At 45.6% G+C, this 17,543-nt stretch overlaps 2 protein-coding genes across 2 annotated transcripts; both read left to right on the forward strand.

The window, feature by feature from the left end:
- The first annotated feature begins 149 nt into the window (after positions 1 to 149).
- tarbp1 (TAR (HIV-1) RNA binding protein 1) lies at positions 150 to 12,946 on the forward strand. Its single transcript, XM_034609115.1, has 30 exons — positions 150 to 1,185; positions 1,271 to 1,368; positions 1,450 to 1,519; positions 1,918 to 2,066; positions 2,173 to 2,225; positions 2,318 to 2,415; positions 2,511 to 2,646; positions 2,738 to 2,834; positions 2,992 to 3,081; positions 3,176 to 3,326; positions 4,017 to 4,283; positions 4,462 to 4,559; positions 4,649 to 4,807; positions 4,894 to 5,123; positions 5,267 to 5,501; positions 5,648 to 5,836; positions 5,924 to 6,126; positions 6,201 to 6,260; positions 6,396 to 6,516; positions 6,817 to 6,927; positions 7,009 to 7,158; positions 7,254 to 7,340; positions 7,425 to 7,618; positions 7,699 to 7,780; positions 7,883 to 8,054; positions 8,138 to 8,323; positions 9,092 to 9,216; positions 10,239 to 10,375; positions 12,145 to 12,428; positions 12,461 to 12,946. Exons 1-29 carry the CDS (start codon positions 267 to 269, stop codon positions 12,323 to 12,325), a joined length of 4,848 nt encoding a protein of 1,615 aa, XP_034465006.1. The 5' UTR covers positions 150 to 266; the 3' UTR covers positions 12,326 to 12,428; positions 12,461 to 12,946.
- Positions 12,947 to 13,936: 990 nt separating this feature from the next.
- On the forward strand, positions 13,937 to 17,164 carry LOC117775616 (5-hydroxytryptamine receptor 1D). The gene is made up of 3 exons (XM_034608944.1): positions 13,937 to 14,096; positions 15,513 to 15,673; positions 15,813 to 17,164. The coding sequence occupies exons 1-3, from the start codon at positions 13,937 to 13,939 to the stop codon at positions 17,121 to 17,123; spliced, it is 1,632 nt and encodes a 543-aa protein (XP_034464835.1). The 3' UTR covers positions 17,124 to 17,164.
- The last annotated feature ends 379 nt before the right edge of the window (positions 17,165 to 17,543 follow it).

Here is a 17,543-nt window from a genome sequence, read left to right on the forward strand (position 1 = left end):
GTGATGGTGACAGCCAGTGGCCGCAGGCAATTTGTCTTCAGGTTGCTGGTCCGTATCTATCCATCTATCATCTATCTATCTATTTATATATCTGTCTCTTTCTCTCCATCCGTTTGTCTATATCTATCTCTCTATCTAATTCCCAACTCTCGCGAGACTCTGAGCTGACGTAGGCGGAAGTTTACATTCCTGAGTAAAACGTGTTGCCCATGGCCGCTGGATGTGAAGCCGGTTCTCAGTAGCTCTCTGTGTAGCAGCTCCCGGTCATGTCTTCAGTGTTGATAGACGCGGTTCTCTCCAGCTCTCCAGACTATGACCGCCTCTTCGAGTCCTTGTCCTGGCCGAGCGAGTCGTGTCCGGGGCCGGAGCGGGTGGAGGCGCTGACGGCTGTCATCTCCGGTCTCGGTCCGCTCCTGGAGGACTCGGACTCGTCTCCGTTTACAGCCGAGAAGAGACGACACATTCAGGGTAAAATCGAGTCTGTTATCTGGACGCAGTGTCTGCCTCTCCTCGGCACAATATCCGCACAAGACGCCGGTGAAGCCGCGCGGGGCAGCAGGGAGAGCACGGCCGCTGCCTGCCGGCTTCTGAGCGCCTGCGTCCCGCTGTGTGACGGGGCTGTACCGGGGCGGTTGGCTCGGTGCGTGCTGCCGTGTCTGCAGCGGTCAGAGGAGGAGCCGGGGCGGCTCAGTGTGGAGGTGTCCGGTGAAGTCATGGCTGCCCTCGCTCCAGCTCTGTCAGCGGATGAGCAGCTCACCCTCAGCACCGTGTCCGCTGCCGTGTCCTGCGTGAAAAGCCTCCCCGATGCGCGGCTCTGCAGGGTCACAGTCCGGCTGCTCCTGAGGCTGCTGAGCTGCTGCGGCGGTGCCAGGAAACAACGCGTCCTCCTGTCGATCCTGGACGACCTGAGCTGCTGGCACCACGCTGACCGCACACCGGTGGTCACAGAGCGGGCCCTGCTGTGCGTGACAGCCGTGTCAGACCACCTGCTGGACCCTCGCAGCCCGGACTCCCCCTCCGGTGAGGCCGACCCTCGTCTGCGCCTCCAGTTCTGGAGGATGGTTCAGGACGGGCTGACGCACCGGGACAGCGTGTCCCGTAAGAGGGCCTTGTACCTGCTGAAGAGGTGCGTGGCGCTGTCCGAGCAGAAGCAGCTGGACTGTCCCCTCTCTCCATCAGCTGAAGGTGAAAGGCTTTGATACCAAATTTTATTTATCCATCCTTTATCCTTATCTGGCTTGTTTTCTCATTGGTCTTCATATTGTTGCAGGTGAGGTCTTGTTCAAATGGGCCCCCAGCAGGAGCGGGCTGCTCAAGGAGTTCTGGGAGGACTACGCTCTGGTGATGGAGACCCTGGAGGAGAACCAGGTAGAGGATTGGTTGGATCACCACAACCGATATGATGGTGGCGCCACTTTCTAATACTGCTGCTCTCCTTTTCCTGTGCAGGTCCATGTCGTCCGGCCTGTTCTGAACAGAATAGACACGTTGATCCAAACAACACTGAATGATAGTCAAGGTAACATTAGAGTTTATCAGACTGTTGTGCCGCTCCGTCACAGATCTTAATGAAATTCGGCTGCTGATGCTGCTGATAGAACAGTAATGTCAGTGTATTTATGAAATAAATTGAATTACGTGTAGCTTTCCATGTATTTCTTTAAACACATTAATAAGTGGTTTCGTCGGAGCCCATCAACAAAGCAGTGCATTTTTATTTTCTATGTACCCGAGCATGCACTGATCACTAACTGCTGTTTAACAACATTGTAAGGAGTAAAGTGCCACTTCAGATAAGTAATGATTTCTCAGCAATGACTCAAAAACCAAAGATGAAACTTTGCAGAGTTTGCACGTTCACCCCGTTGTTTTTTCTATATTAAAGTCTCTATATGTCTGATGATGTTGTGGCTTCAGGTCAAGGCCTCTTCCACCCGTCCTGGCTGCTGTGTGTTTACCAGCGGATGTTCCACAGTGAGAATAAATCCTTGATGAGAGAGGGAGTGTGTCACCTGCTCGGGCTGCAGGTCCTCGGACAGCCGGCCTTCGCTTTGGCCTTTTCTCAGGTACAGGCCCAGACGCTGTTTATCCAGTGGGATTCAGGCTTATTCGTGCACTTTCAATGAAATACATTTGTTCATTAAGGTTTTTTCTCTTCTTTTGCTTTCTCAGTTTATCGTTGGGCCTTTGATGGATGTTCTGTCGGAAACGTCACTCTTCCACAGGTGAGGTTTTAAATCACTGCAGGTAGTGGTTTGTTTTTAAGTTGTTTTTTTCCCAGCAGTCTTCATCAAATCCACCTTCTGTCGGCATTTAGGTCAGTTGGGCAGAGTGTAGGAGACTGTCCTGAGCTGGGGGCTAAGCTCCAAGTCTTCATGGCCACCTTCTTCAGTAGCCTACCACCAGAGAACAGAGGTACAGAAAAAAATAGAAGCCGCAGAGAAAGCTCTGACTCAATTCTCGTTGCCCAAAACCCTCTCCACCTCTGACTGTTGTGTTTTCTTTGTCAGGTTGTGTGTTGCTGCAGCTGATTCAGCAGCTGGGCTCGAAGCACTGGTGCGCCGTGCCCCTCCTCTTCCTCTCCCAAGCTCTATCCAAGCTCCCTCCCGGTCCCCTGCTGGGGATCGACGGACTCACAGCTCTGAGGTTCCTCATCATCACAGTTCCACTCACTCAGACTAGCTCCCGGCGGGTCATTCTGGATGCAGGTGTTCATCTTGTCTGTGGTTTGTTACAGGGAGGTGCTGTGCTGCACCATGATCACACATCAAGTGTTGTTAAGAGGAGCAGCCCAGTGCTCCCTGCTGAACAGCGCCCTCTCTCTCACAGACGTGGTAAGACACAAACAGTGTATTTGTAAAATAGGTAGAAAACCTTACAATTCGATCTTTAGATTTAATTTGATCAAAGCTCTCTACTGCTGGTTCCACATTTTCAAACATCTAAAGCTCTGAATGTACGAAGTTCTGATATTGAACTGTCTTTTTTCAGAGTGCAGTGAGCTTAGATGATTTCTTTAGTTTCCTGATGCATTTCCGGGCAGAGGAGTCACTGTGTAGAGGGACGCAGATCTCGAGTCAGGTACAGTGCATCAGACACTTAAAACCAACATTTCACATGAATAATTTTACGGTTGACTCATTTGCAACCCCCCATGTCTGTGACACCACTGCAGGTGTGCGTTTGGCTGTCGAACAATGAAGGCAGTTTCAAGCCCAGGATTGTGGTTGATGGGGATTCCACTGGTGCTGCCTCAAAGAAAGAAACTGTCAGAAGCTACGTTGAAGGCGAGATGCAGGCGTATCTCCGAGTTCCAGCCAGCACAGGTGAGTCTGACGTGAAGCAGTCTTAGGCTGGAATGGCACTCAGTTTAGTACATACCTCCGCCAGGGTCCTTAAGGTCAATCAAGTCAGACCAAATTGTGCACATTCATTTACCTCTTTTACTCCAAAGTTAGCAGGTACATGCCGTTTTTTAAATTGGCAAAAGAGGCTAAAAAAGTCGATTTAACTCCTTTCCCATTGCCTGTAGAGGAGTTTGCCTTTTAGTTTTTTTCCCTGGCACGATGTTTGATATCTCGAGCGCCCCGACAACTGAGGCACTCTCTCACCTCACTGTCTTGCCAACAGTCCCTTCAATTCAATCAAGTCAGACCAAATTGTACACACTCATAGAAATCACTCACCTAAATTTGCCAGATTGTTTCTCATCAGGATCCATTTTTCACTGGGGAAAATGTAAAACAAACACCCTATCTCGCAATGCTAGAGAGTTTCCTGGATTTTCGGGTTTGATCGGATCTGTGCCCAAATTTAATGGTTCTTTCTTTCTTGTTCCTTCCAAGTTTTGAGGAAATCTGATCTGTAGTTTATGCAAAATCCTGCTGACAAACAAACAAACTAACAATTGGAGAAGGGGTGGCCCTTCCTGGCCGAGGTGATTAAATCAATAAGTCTATCTTTGGGTATAATTACACTTTTCACGGTCAAGTAAAGTCAGTTTTCTTGCTCCGCAGGTCAGAGTGAGAGGCTACCTGACTCCAAAGAGGCGGACAAGTTGGCCAGGGCCATTCTGCTGTGTGTGGACATGGAGAAGAGTCAGCCAGGCACAGAGCTCAGTAAAACTCTGGAGTCATTACTCTCTCCTCTGCTGGACACCCTGAGCAGAGTCAGCACCAACATTTACCTTCCTCTGCGCAAGAGCGACAAGAGCCTGCAGCTTGTGCTGCGACTGCTGCAGCTTGAACGATCACCAAGATGTCAGGGTGTCGGAGGAGAGCAAGGTTTGTCAGGATTACGCTGATTTATTTCCGTAGCTGTCCATCCTCATAAATATGCAGTAGGTCAAGCTGAGGGGTACGATAGTGTTAGAGCCACAGAAAAAACACAGAATAAAGTCATAATTTATGGTGCCACTCTGGAGTGAGTAACGTTCACCTCTTTTCACTCTGCTTTTCACAGGCGATAGCGTGAGCGTTGCCACGGAGAAGCTCATTTTTAGACTTGCGGAACCAATCCAGGAGTTTATCTTGAGGCGGCTGTGTGGGGAGCTGCAGGAGGTAAACAGCAAGTCGAGCAAGTCACCATCGCTCTGATTAGCACCGAGGCCTTCAGCTCTAACGTGTGCTCTTTTTTTTTTTTATAACAGCTATTTGACTTGGAGCGGGCAGAGCTGTATCTGAGGGTCCTGAGGCAGCTGGTGGTCATGTCTCATTCTGCGCCCCAGCACCAACATAAAGTCCAGCAGAGTGATTTCCCTAAACTCATTAAGCACAGCCTCAGGGTCCTTCAAGAACCAAGCCCGCAGGTTCAAACCCCCGCCAGCAGCCAGGGTCTTCATACATCAGTTTGATTATTCGTGATTGCTTAATTATTGTTTTTTCCCATCGCTAGATCCCATCGGTGGAACACCAGGTAGCCAAGGCAGTTGCTATGGCATCCCTGGCCACGGTTTGTGATCTCGTGGAGCAGGAAGTGATCCACAGGAGATCAGAGGCCATTTCTGCTCTGAAAGATCTGAACGACTTCTTCTACAGTTCACCTTCTTCTACCTCCCAGAGTCCGTCGCCTCTGGGAAACTTCAATGTACGCCTGCTGAAACCACACACAGGAGACTCTTCAAGGTTTGTGGAAATCTTTTCTAACAATATTACAGTCATGAGAAGGGTCCAACTTTGGCTCAAGAACAATATCCAGAATAGAAATACACTGTCACTAAGAACCATGCTGGGATGATTAGGAATAAACATGTTTCTTCCCTGGGTAGTGATCTAGGTGTGCAGGGGCCTCTGCTGCAGGACTGGGGACGTGTCGCTGCCGACTTCATGCGAGACCAGTGGATTTGTCTGAGCTTCCTGATTAAGGCTGTTGAGATAACCGACAGTTCCAGAGCACCAGACGCTCTCAAAGCAGCGCTGAGCTGCAGCGTGGAGGCCCTGGCACTGCTGCCCAGCGACCTGGTGCTGCCTGTGCTCGCCTTCATGGAGACGGTGCTGCCACAAGTGAGTCTCAGTTAATTTGGGGGAAATTTAAGGAACTGAAATGAGGGTTTGATGTGTGTAATATGAGGAATTTCTTGCAAAAACTAAGGTAAAATCTGATGAACTGTGTTCCTGACGTGTCTGGTTTGGTGACGTTTTGATCCCAGTTACTGATGGATGAGGAGGCGCTGTGTGTGGAGGCTGTGACTCTGAGCTGGGAGCTGGTGCAGGGACTCAGCACGAATGCCCATGACTTCTGGCCGGCCCTGAGAGGCTTCGTCTCATTGGCTTTCCACCAGAATGTGCTCTTGCTGTCACACACTCAGGCTCTGACACTTGTGGCCACGTTGAAACAGGTAAATCAAGACCTGGATGCTCCTGTGATTTGCTCTTACATACATTCTCCATATGTATACAAATGTGTGGATGTGTGATTGATTTAGATTTCCACTGAGCTGATCGAGCTGTCTCAGTCAAAAAGTGGAGTGTTGGGAGTCCTGCTGCAACACTGCTGTCAGACGTGGCTGCCCACAGACGGAGGCGGCGGCGGTGACCAGGCTGACACAGCGTTTTGTAGTGTTTTCAGCCACATGGACCTGCTCACTGAGGCCTGTGTTTATGGACCAGTGTTCAGGAGAGACCAACGGTAACTTTTTGACAGCATTTCTCAGATTTGTTGTTTTATGTGTGTTTTTTTTAACTGTTTTATTTATTTCAAAGACTCGTACAGGATGTCCAAACCTACGTGGAGCAGCTTGGTGAAGATGTCGTTGTTACAAGGTGAGCTGACGTCTTCTTAGCTGTAACGTGGGAGAGCTTGCTCCTTTATGGCTGTAATTTAAAGGACTGCCACTAGAGGTCCCTGCTGCTGTGCAGATGTTTTCACAGTTCGGAACTCCTGCTTTCATTTTCCAGTGATAACAGGGATGATCAGTTCCCTCGCACATGTGTATTGGCGTTCCTCAGCCGCCTGGATCCCTCAAACCCGCAGCATGAAAGAGTGATGGAGGATCTAGTGATGGCTCTGTTGAAAAGGGTAGGTGATTACTCTGAGGATAAGTGCCACAACACTAGTAACAATGTTTTTCCAATGTCCAAAAATATATCAGGAAAATGTTTTCACAATCACATATAATTTTTGGTCATGACAATTCATATTGAAACCTAAAAAATCTCAATCCTTCATCTAATATTCTGGTTCTTATCTTAAACAAGCAAAGTGAAACATGAGCCAAACGAGAAATACTTTGTCTTTGATATGTTAAGTTTAGCATCAGTTGCAACTAATTTAACAACAATTTAAAACCAGTTTCCATCTCCACTTCCCCCCCTACAGGATAACGACATATCAAAGTCAAAAGTGCGTTACTATAGCAACTCCCTGCAGCATCGTATCAAAAACAGAGTGTGGCAAACGCTGCTGCTCTTACTGCCCAAACTCCGAGAGGTGAGAGGATTACACTCAAACTAAGAATCTTACAGGAAATAACGTATCACATAGTAACTGACTGAGTGTGTGTGTGTGTAGGACTTTGTCTCCACTTTGCTGAACCATGTGTTTGAAGCTGGATTCTGCAGTAACCAAGCTTCAGTCAAGTACCTGATCGAATGGATGATGATTCTAATCCTCACTGACCATCCACAACACATGGACAGATTTTGGGCCTGTTTCAACACGGTGAGCACCCAACTCTGGACACCGGTGCACCAGAAAATACCGTAATGTGAGTGAGACCGTAAAATGATTTAACAATGACTGTGTTTTCTCTACAGGATCAAGAAAAGACCAAGACAAGCGTGTGCACCTTCCTGTCAGTCCTCGTCCACTTCAACATCATCATTCCTAACCTTAAGGACAAGGTAAACCCAATGAGTTTCTCCATTCAAACACCATTATTCTTCTTCATCACCTCTTCATCAGATCTCTCCATCTTTGTGTTTAAGGCAGAGCAGTTGCGTACAGCGTTGAACATCATCCTGCAGTGGTGTTTCAACCATAACTTCAGTGTGCGCCTGTATGCCTTACTGGCCCTGAAGAGGGTGTGGAGCTTTGTGGAGGAAGGGGCTGATGGCTTGGGGGGCTTGTCCGCCGTGATCAAGACCTGTTTGAAGCAGGCTGAGGCCATGCAAACCACTGGGTGAGCACATGCCATGTTCAATATTTCACAAAAAGCTGACTGTAGTATGCTGATGTATGATTTTCTGTCTCGCCCTCTAGAAACGCCAACAAAAACTGGATAAGGATCCAGGAGCACTTCTTCTTCGGTGCCTTTCACCCTATCAGAGATTACAGCGTTGAGGTATATTTTTTGCTAAAAATTAAATGTCTTGGAACCAATTCGATTTTCACATTTCAGAGGTAACACGATGCACAGTAACATTTTCGTACTCTGCTCTCCTAGACCATATTCTGCACCTTTCCCAGTCTGTCGGAGTTGGCTGACGACGAGTGGATTCCAGCGTGGAAGTTTGAGAAACTGACGTGTTTCTCTGACACTCCATCTCTCCCTGTGAGAAATCCTGCTCGGGACCTGAGCCAGTTCCAGCCTGGAGACTGGATCCAGCAGGACAAAAGTACAGTAGCACCAGCATATCTACTTGTTTGTTTCACACAATAAAGGGGAGAATTGAGGGTATCATGGTGTTGTGTCACCCAGCTGAGCAGGATAAGGAGGAGCGCTGGGCCGAGGTGCAGAAGAAGATCACTCCCTGGAAGTTGGGGATCCAGGAGCAGGAGCCAGAGCTTCAGTTGGCTCCCCCGCAGAGGGCTGCTCGACTGGGCAAACTGCACGGCGCCCTGCTGGTGGTGGCCTCGCTCATAGACAAACCCACCAATTTAGGAGGTCAGGAGCAGCACAACACGTTACCTAATACATCTATAACACCAAAATTTGCTTTTAATTTAAACTCCACAAAAAAACGATTAACTTTTTTCCCCATTGCCAGTAGAGGAGTTTGCCTTTTTGGTTTTTTTCCCCCTTGTGCGTCATACTCGACGTCACGAAATTAGTACGTTCACCTGGGGGACTCATTCCCATCACTGCCGATCGTAAACGATTGAAACTCTTGTCGACTGCAGATTCCTTTAACCCGGGAGTGAATGCTGATTGTATCCATTCCCAATGTAGACAAAAGCCAGATGTTAGTGGTTGTTTAATCAGAAAATACAGTTAATTTTAAGTTTTCTCAATGGAGACCTAAGACTCAGCTTCTATTTAAAACCAAACCAAGACTTTAGACAGGAAATGCCCACCTCACATCAGCTCTGCAAATGTATGTTTTTTTTTTTGTGTCTGATGATAAGAAGCTGAATCAATTAAAATGTGTTTACAGAGGAAAAACCCATTTTCAAAACCAATATTGATACTGTGTGATGTAAGCAAGAACACTGGTGTGGATGTTCTGATAATGTTTTACTTTCATTCATTAAAGGTGCAGCTTTTTTATATCTGTCTGTGCCCATGATGACCAGGATCTATTTAATGTTGAGTCATCGTTGCCACAGATGACCCGGGCCTCAAATGGTCTCATTGACCCCTGAGCTCTCATAGTAGACAAACCATCCTCACTTAGATGGTTCACACATTTCTCTTCATTTGTTGTTGTTCTAGGTCTGTGCAGGACCTGTGAGATATTCGGTGCCAGTGCTCTGGTTCTGGACACCCTCCGTCACGTCGGGGACAAACTCTTCCAGGCCCTGAGCGTCTCGTCTGAGCTCTGGCTTCCTCTGTTAGAGGTAAATTGCATAAAGTGATGTGGCATTTCACCCCAGTGATTATGATGTCCACTTTGTCTTTATATAACTCCTTCTCCCAGTGGGTTATGGACCTGAGGAGTGTGTGATTTGACCTGGTTCGCTCAGGGTTAAAATTGTCTCAGTCAAGATTAACATCAACTGCCAGCAGCAGCCAGAACAGCTGGATACCGACGCTGCAGTTCTCCTAATGGCACTCTGTTCTGCTGCCACCGAGAAAACTGTTACACGTATTATGAACATCTTTCTTGCAATTAGAAGAAAGCATTTTTTTGTACGTGTTATAGTTTCAAGAACGAAATTAACTCTTAATTGCGCCTTGGTGGTGAATTTGAGAATTTCTAGCTTTGTTTGTATGCTGCTGTCATTGCACACCCATACTTGTCACCAATTCTCTTTAATGACCAAACCTGGCTGCACTTTTGTTATATACCCTGCAAAGCCTAAATAAAAATATTTAGATTTAAATACTTCTTCCACTTGAACTTTACCGAAACTACCTATCTTTTTTGTAAACTTTGATATTTCTGGCTCCAGTGCAAGAACCACCGAAATGGAAAGGGGCAGCAACCCAAGTCCAAGTTCCCAAAATTATTTAAATGTTTGATTTGAATTCCAAGGAAACAAATGGTCCATCTGAAATCAGCTGATATGTTTTTTTCATTCTCAACATGGAGCAGAAAAAGTGATTTTGATGATTTCAATGTAAAAAACCTATATCAGATTTTCATGTATATTCCATATATAAAGATGGACGTTATCATAGTTCTTGAAAAGTGAAGCCAAAGCATCTGATCGCCACCTGGTGGTTGGCTCCATTATAGATCATAAACCCTGCCTCCTCTGTGTTAGTGGCTGGGACATAAAAAGTCATAGTACAGTCATTTTAGGTGTTTCTTATCACCCTGATATATGTTGAAGTGTAACATTTTCCAATTGGTTTTAATTCATTATTTGATGCTATAAAAACTATTATTAAATCGTAACCTGTATCTGTCCATCAGGTGAAGCCCTTGGAGCTGACCGACTTCCTGCAGGTGAAGAAGAGCGAAGGGTACTGTATTGTTGGCGTGGAGCAGACCGCCAACAGTCACAGTCTCCAGGACTATCAGTTCCCTGAGAAGACTCTCTTACTTCTTGGGTATGACCTCTTTATATACAGGCTTACTCTTAGTAAAGCCATAAAAATGCTTTTTCCACCGACCATTAGTGCATAAATGCATGCAAGCCTCTGCTTTCCCATGCCCTTGTGACTCCCACATAGATAAAGGTTTGAGCTGACGAGACATATTTAATGTTATCTCACCGATTTAGAGCGTTTCCCCTGCGGTATCTGCACCTCTCCTCCCCGCGCTGAACCTGTCGGGGCACGCCGGGCTGTAATTGGCTCTCCCTGAGGACAAGGGTTCATGGAAATGAATTACACGAACCAATACAAGCGGTGTGATGACTGCCACTGAAAAAAACCCTGAACCTTTTATCTAGTTCAGTTCATGACGCTGCCCTGTGGTCAACGTGACACAGACAAGTCATGTAGTCATTTTTAGAAATGAACATATCGGTAATTATAAGCAAACAGTGGCTGCGTGACTCACTCCTCACCAAATGTGTACGGGGGTTGTGCAGCTGGCCTGGCACAGAGAGAGAGGGATCATATTTATTGCATCTGTGTAGGTGTCTTGTTTTGTTTTAACTTGTGAAGTCACAAAGGCGTGAGCTGCGCTGTTAACTCAAACACCCCATGTGTGAACTGGATCTTGAGGGCTTTCACAGCTGTGTGCACGCAGCACCGCCCTACCTCTAATCTCTCATCAGGTGGCCATTATCTCACCCAGTTGCACTCGAGATAAATGTAGCTCATCAAATCACGCTTCCTCGCTGCGCGGCGCCCTCTGTGGACTCGCTGAATGCCCAAACTCGTTACCTCTTTATGTTTGCTTTGCATGGCCCATACTGCCTGAGCGCAGTATATGCTCAGTTGATTACAGTTTGAATTACTCGTGAGTCATCATGAGAAAATGAAGGACTAACTTTGCTTTTAGCAGCAAGGGCTCTTAAATTAAATCAAATGGGTAGCACCATTAAGTCGAATGAAAGCGAGAATTTAAAATAATGTTGATTTTACTGCAAAATAGACAACCAGGGTTAGATGGATACGGCAGCGGTCTGCAGATGGTTGGTCTCATACCCGAGTACATATTGGGCAGTCAGTGTGAGTATAATTATAATAGGAAATTATTGGTATTACAGTAATTATTTGTATTTTAATTGGATTTGGGATTGAGAGCAATACCATTTTCAGCTCAATACTAACTAACCATACTAGGAGTGAGGGTCAGCAGGGAGGCTAAGGGGGGGGGGGGGGGGGGGGGGGGGGATGTGGTCAGAGTGGCCTCCCCCTGACATGATGCAGTGCATCACATCCAAATTTATCTAGAAAATACAATTTCACTGAAGCTGTTCTGTTGATCTGAATTTTACATTACATTTCATTTAGCTGACGCTTTTATCCAAAGCGACTTACAATAAGTGCATTCAACCATGAGGGTACAAACCCAGAACAACAAGAATAGAGAAAGTACAATTTCTTCAAAAGAGCAAAACTACAAATTCTCTTTGGAAAAACACTTCCTCCTGACAGAACACAACATTTTTTAATATACAATGAATCATCTCCATGGGTACAAGGAATATTTCAACATTTTGGAAAATATCATTTTCTTTCTTGCTGAGAGTTGGATGAAAACATTGACACCACTCTCTCATGTTTGTATTCATCATACAGATGCGACAGTGGTATCAAACTTTGCATCTGACTTTCAGGAAGAAAACAAATAAGTATATTTCCCAAAATGTTAAACTAGCCGTATTGTCCGCTTTATAGATATTTTTCACTTTGTCATCTTTTAGCAATGAACGGGAAGGTATTCCTGCCAACTTGCTCCAGATGTTGGACGTTTGTGTGGAGATCCCCCAACAAGGGGTCATCCGCTCCCTGAACGTGCACGTAAGCGCGGCCCTGCTCATTTGGGAATACACGCGGCAACATCTCGCCTCTGGTTCAACTGAGGTCGACGCCAAACGCAGCTGAAGGAGAAACCTGCAGTTACAGCCCTGTGGACCTATGACATGACGTGACGTCTGACCTCCAGATGTTGACCGTGCTTGATCGTCTGTGGTAGCGAGCGTAAGAAGAGTCTGAGGCGACTTTAAATTAAAATGTCATCATCAGCTCGGGGACATGGAGATGCTACATAATGATTAATGTCTGGCCCGTAAGGATTTTCACATTCTATCTGGACAGGGATCTCTCAGGTTTTAATGTGGTCAGCAGTCATCAGTACTGTGCTTGTGCCTTAATGAGAGTCATCACTTCTGGTTATTACAGTGAACTATTCCACTGGGCCTGCTGTCATATTAATGCAGCCAGTCTGTGTGTCTCTATCAGCAGCATAAATGGAAATCTCCTGCTTTGATGAGGAAGTGTCTTGTTTATGTGAGCACTTATTATTCGCCTCAGAGCACCAGGACTGGTTCCTGATGTCCTTATCCAGCAAAGTATCACACATTATATATTAATACTGCATTTGTTTGTAGGCTTTAATACATGTCATCTCATTGTCAATGTTTTTATTGCAGTTTGTGGTTTTAAATTGCAAACGGTCTTGTTTTATACAGTTGAATAAATATAAGCTGATTATTTGTTTTATTATTGTTGATGTTATTGTTTTTTTAATTTGGATTCAAAGATGAATTGATTCGATTGTGATGGTCAAAGGTCAACAGCGTCTCTGATCGATGGAGCTCACTGTTACCATGGCAATGTTAAACACTACCACTATGCGAAAGTGATGCTGGCTTTGATCGGATCCTTCAGCGTTACTACACTAGGTTACTATTCTATACACTATATGAAATGCTATGTTCATACATACAAGACACAAACTATTATACATGACAATGTATAATAGTGTTGGAAAGGGATCATTAGCAATGATTTATGGGATGTGTAGTTCCTTCACTCTTAAAGGTTCAGTGTGTAGAATTTAGTGTTGCAAAAGGTGTTTAATTTGTCCAGTTTGGACATCTATAAAAAACATGGCAGCCTCCGTAGCGAGGACCCGCTCCTGATCTTAATCTAAAGTATTTAAATATAAAATGCCCATTCTAGAGTAAAGAAAACAACAATTTGTACAATGTAGATGAAACACACAAGTGAAAACATCACTAGGATTATTTTATATTCAATTTCTGCCAAAGTTTCACCTAAATCTTACACACTGGACCTTTTAGGTAGTTATGTACACATTATTGATTGTAGCTCCGGATCAAATGTTTCATGGTCATGACTCATCTAGTAGCTGGTCGGCCTGGTTCCATACTTTAAACTGTTTATAAGGATTTTCTGAAACGTCAGTGGAGAAAAGGAATCCGACATTTACTTCTGGGGAAACCAGAAGCTTAATAAAAGTGGGCGGTCACTAACAGGAGAGTTGAAAACTATTCTTCAGGTTGAACTCAATCCCCACACTGATGAGCTGTACCGCGTGTCCCTCCCTCAGGGAACACTAGTCATACCCACAACCTCCAGACTCACCTGGAGAGCAGATGGAGCAGCTCACTCCAGTCACTCGTTTCTTTTCCCCGTCGAGTCGCGCTTGCTCGTGGCTCATCATGAGAGGACGGTAGATGTGAGTGGGACATGGAGGAGCTGGGTGGCTCCTGGTCCGAGCCCCGCTCTCCTCTGCAGGCTGCGGCGGGGAACGGGAGCTGGAGCGGGGCGGCAGGACTCGTGGTGTCCGGGCGGACTCAGCTGCTGCTGGAGATCCTCATGGTGCTGATGTGTTTGGGCGCAGTGACAGGTACACGATCACCTGACCACATCTCATTTAGCTTCTAAAGCGGCAGCAGCTCATATACAAAACTTTTACTCTTTTATAGGCCTACTGGAGATTTAGGATTGCATTTCAGAATCTGAAATATTTGAAACTGATCTGACTTTCAGAACTGAAATTAAGATCAATGTTCTTGTAATGGAATATGCATTTGTCTTTGGTTATCTTTTCCAACAACGTTATATGTGGCCTGATCATTATAATAATTTGAATGTAATTTTTTTTCGTATGACCAGTCAGGCACAATAATTTAAGTGCAAATATTATGTTAACATGTTATAATTCTAGCTGAATATTATTAAGCATGTTGACACTTTACTGTGTACAAGTATGTGGCAAGATCATAAATAAAGTGAAGGTGAGATTCAGAATTTCATCTAAAAGATAAAAAACTGCAGCATTTAAGTTGAATTTAAAACCACCTGGTTGTTGCCCAAGTGTGAAAATCAGCTGATCTTGGATACAGAGTACAGTACAGATGAATTTGTATGTACAGTATTATGTGTATGTGTATTTGAAGGTGCAGACAAACAGTGGATCACTCTAGGGAATCATTGAAATGGTGAAAGGAGATATTAGATGTCTTTAGTCCATAAAAACATTTTATTTGGTTTCCATCTGTTTGCTTATTCTTGACCTGACAGAGATACTTTTTAAAATATATATTTTCATCTGTATATTTGCTGAAGTCTTTACCAGTTATTAACCGTTATCTGGCATTTGTCTAGCTGTTATTGATTGAATAAAACCACACCCCTTTGACCGTCACAAGGTCTTAGCCAATCTCGAGGCCACGTTCTCACTTAACAGGGAATAAATGCTTGTGCTTGCAGGTCTATATAGAAAACTATAACTCACACATATCAATACACAAGTGTCAATGCCCTTGTGTATTGATGTTTGGCAGGTCCCGGATGACACACACTCGGGACCTGCCACTGGGCTTCAGTGGCTCAATACCTTATGTGATCCTGGTTCATTTATATGGCTTTTAAATCCTCTTCGGGAGATCTCATCCATCTCTATTGTATTTTGGTGGTGGCAGAAAAAGCAGATTTCAATACCTGAACAATTTAATCCATAATTAACTGCATTGAACCTTGGACTCTTTATATCTTGTCTATTTTATCTAACAAAGGGGGCTGGGGACTTCTCAGTAAGGTCATGAGGTCAGTATTATGCAATACTATGTAGTATCATAATCAAGTTTGTAATACTTGTTTCCTCTGATAATCCACAGTTGTGAAATCAAAGGTTTACTACTCAGTAGATATTGTCTCTATTGCTTTTTAACAAATGGAAAATGTGGTGCAGAGTCCAACCTGTCTGACCTCTGTGTGTGTGTGTGTGTCTGTGTGTGTTTGTGTTTATGTATATGTATAGGTAATATTCTTGTCATTGCGATTGTGGCTTCAACCAAGACTTTCCACTCTGTGGCGTCCGTGCTGATCATGAACCTGGCCATCAGCGACCTCCTGGTGGGCGTCGGAGTCATGCCATTTGTCGCTCTGTCCATCATGAACCATGGATGGGTAGATTTCTCTGTACGTCACCTCTGTTAAATGTCACATGTCACCATCTGTGTCTGACATGACCTGAAGCTGACTTCTCATGTTATAACACCTGTTTTCTTTTGTTCCATGAGTGTGCACATGTTGACGTTGTGTCTCTCCTGTCTGACAGCACCTCTGTATGTACGTGGGCTACACCTCCTCTGTGTACTGCACAGCCTCTGTCCTGACACTAGCTGCCATTGCTCTCGACCGCTACCACTCCATCATGGACTGCCTGCGCTACAGCTCCCGCTGCACCCTGTGGAGGACTGGCGCTGTGGTGCTGTGGATCTGGCTGCAGGCTCTGGCCACCAGTTGCCCTCCCCTGCTGGGCTGGAGCTCTGTCAGTTACATGGTCCCCATGTACAGCTGTGCCGTCAACTGGGCCAGCAGTCCCAGCTACACGGCTTTTATGGCCGGCCTCTCCTACCTCGTACCTGCGGTGGTCATCCTCTTCTGCTACGTGAACATTGTCAAGGTGGCACGCAGCCACGCTAGGAGGATTCATACCTTAGAGGACGCTGTCCAGCGAAGCAGGAATCAGACCTCTGCCTTCGCTCCTGGTGTTTCACCTCAGCTGCATCAGTGTGGGACGCTCCACAACCCCTCTTCACTGATCTACCATGTGAGTGGCCAGTTTGTGCCTGATGTCACTAGAGAAGACGAAAGTAACATCAGCCCTGCTCTCCCTAATTCTGCTGCAGAGCAGAGTAACTCTTTATCCAGACGTCTGGTCTCCATCTTGGCTCCCAGCTCCTCCCAGCCTCCCCCTGAGAACTCCCAGCAGCACCATAACCAACACGGAGTGGTGCGTCTCTTCCTGGTCATCTCAGCCTTCTTCTTCTGCTGGACACCTTACGTGGGTGTGGCCCTCGTTCAGGCCACGGAAACTGCAATTTCCGGCCAATCCAGCCTTGTCCCGCCCTCTGCTGTGACCTTTTCATACTGGCTGGTGTTGCTGAACTCTGACATCAATCCTCTTCTGTATGCTCTGCTCAGCAAACGTTTCCAGGGGGCCCTTCAGGGACTTAGGCAAAAAATAAGAGCACGCCTGGGAAGTGTGGTGGGCAAGGCAGGGGAGGTCAGAGCCGAGGGAGACGACTTCAGGAGTAGCGAGCCCTGCTCTCTGAACACCATCCCCATCAGCCCACCGTCCAGCACGGAGAGTTCAACCTGTGATATCTCCAAGTATTCCCCCTCCATCCTCCCTGTCAGCACGGACCTCAAACATCTTCCTGACGAGCTTCTATGCAAAGTGTGTCGGACTGAAAACAACTCCTCATCTCCAGACCGTGGTGGCGACAGGCGGGTGGACAGGTTGCAGGTTCCCACTCGGCCACAGGAGGGCAAAAGACTACCGTTCTCTGCTGTGACCAGGGAGCGTCAGGCCACGTTCCTCTATGGCCAAATAACAGTGAGAGTAGAGCATGATGTGTGTTAATGATGTGTTAGTGATGCAGGAACAGTGTCTACCACATCAGACTGTGACTCCATATTCATTATGTATCAATGTATTTATTATTTGAATTAACTGATTCAACTTTTGGTCCATAAATTAAAAAAAAAAAAGTTTTTAAAAAATACTTTGAAACCCAAGTTGGCATAATACTTTTGCTTGTTTTGCCCACCAGAAGTCCAAAGTGCAGAAATTACATGAATTTACAACTAACAAATGCTGTAATCAGTTATATTTTTAGTTTTTCTGTTTAAGAAAACTGCTGAAATTAGCAACTTATTTAAATTGGAAAAAAAACAAACCCTTATTGAATATTTTCATAATTGAAAGATGTCCTGTTTTTTCCTCCCAGATAAACCGATTAAATTTGTCTTTTTATAAAGATACAGAAAATGCTCATCCCTG

This window comes from Hippoglossus hippoglossus, chromosome 15, assembly GCF_009819705.1.
Source record: "Hippoglossus hippoglossus isolate fHipHip1 chromosome 15, fHipHip1.pri, whole genome shotgun sequence".
Lineage (NCBI taxonomy): Eukaryota > Metazoa > Chordata > Actinopteri > Pleuronectiformes > Pleuronectidae > Hippoglossus > Hippoglossus hippoglossus.

Excerpts from the sequence above, each read along its gene's own strand:
- tarbp1 (XM_034609115.1), top strand. The coding sequence starts at position 267 with ATGTCTTCAGTGTTGATAGACGCGGTTCTCTCCAGCTCTCCAGACTAT. Across the intron at positions 2,647-2,737 it reads GACGGACTCACAGCTCTGAG|GGAGGTGCTGTGCTGCACCA; the intron begins GTTCCTCATCAT and ends GGTTTGTTACAG. Across the intron at positions 8,324-9,091 it reads CAAACCCACCAATTTAGGAG|GTCTGTGCAGGACCTGTGAG; the intron begins GTCAGGAGCAGC and ends TTGTTGTTCTAG.
- LOC117775616 (XM_034608944.1), top strand. The coding sequence starts at position 13,937 with ATGGAGGAGCTGGGTGGCTCCTGGTCCGAGCCCCGCTCTCCTCTGCAG. Across the intron at positions 14,097-15,512 it reads GTGTTTGGGCGCAGTGACAG|GTAATATTCTTGTCATTGCG; the intron begins GTACACGATCAC and ends GTATATGTATAG. Across the intron at positions 15,674-15,812 it reads ATGGATGGGTAGATTTCTCT|CACCTCTGTATGTACGTGGG; the intron begins GTACGTCACCTC and ends CCTGTCTGACAG.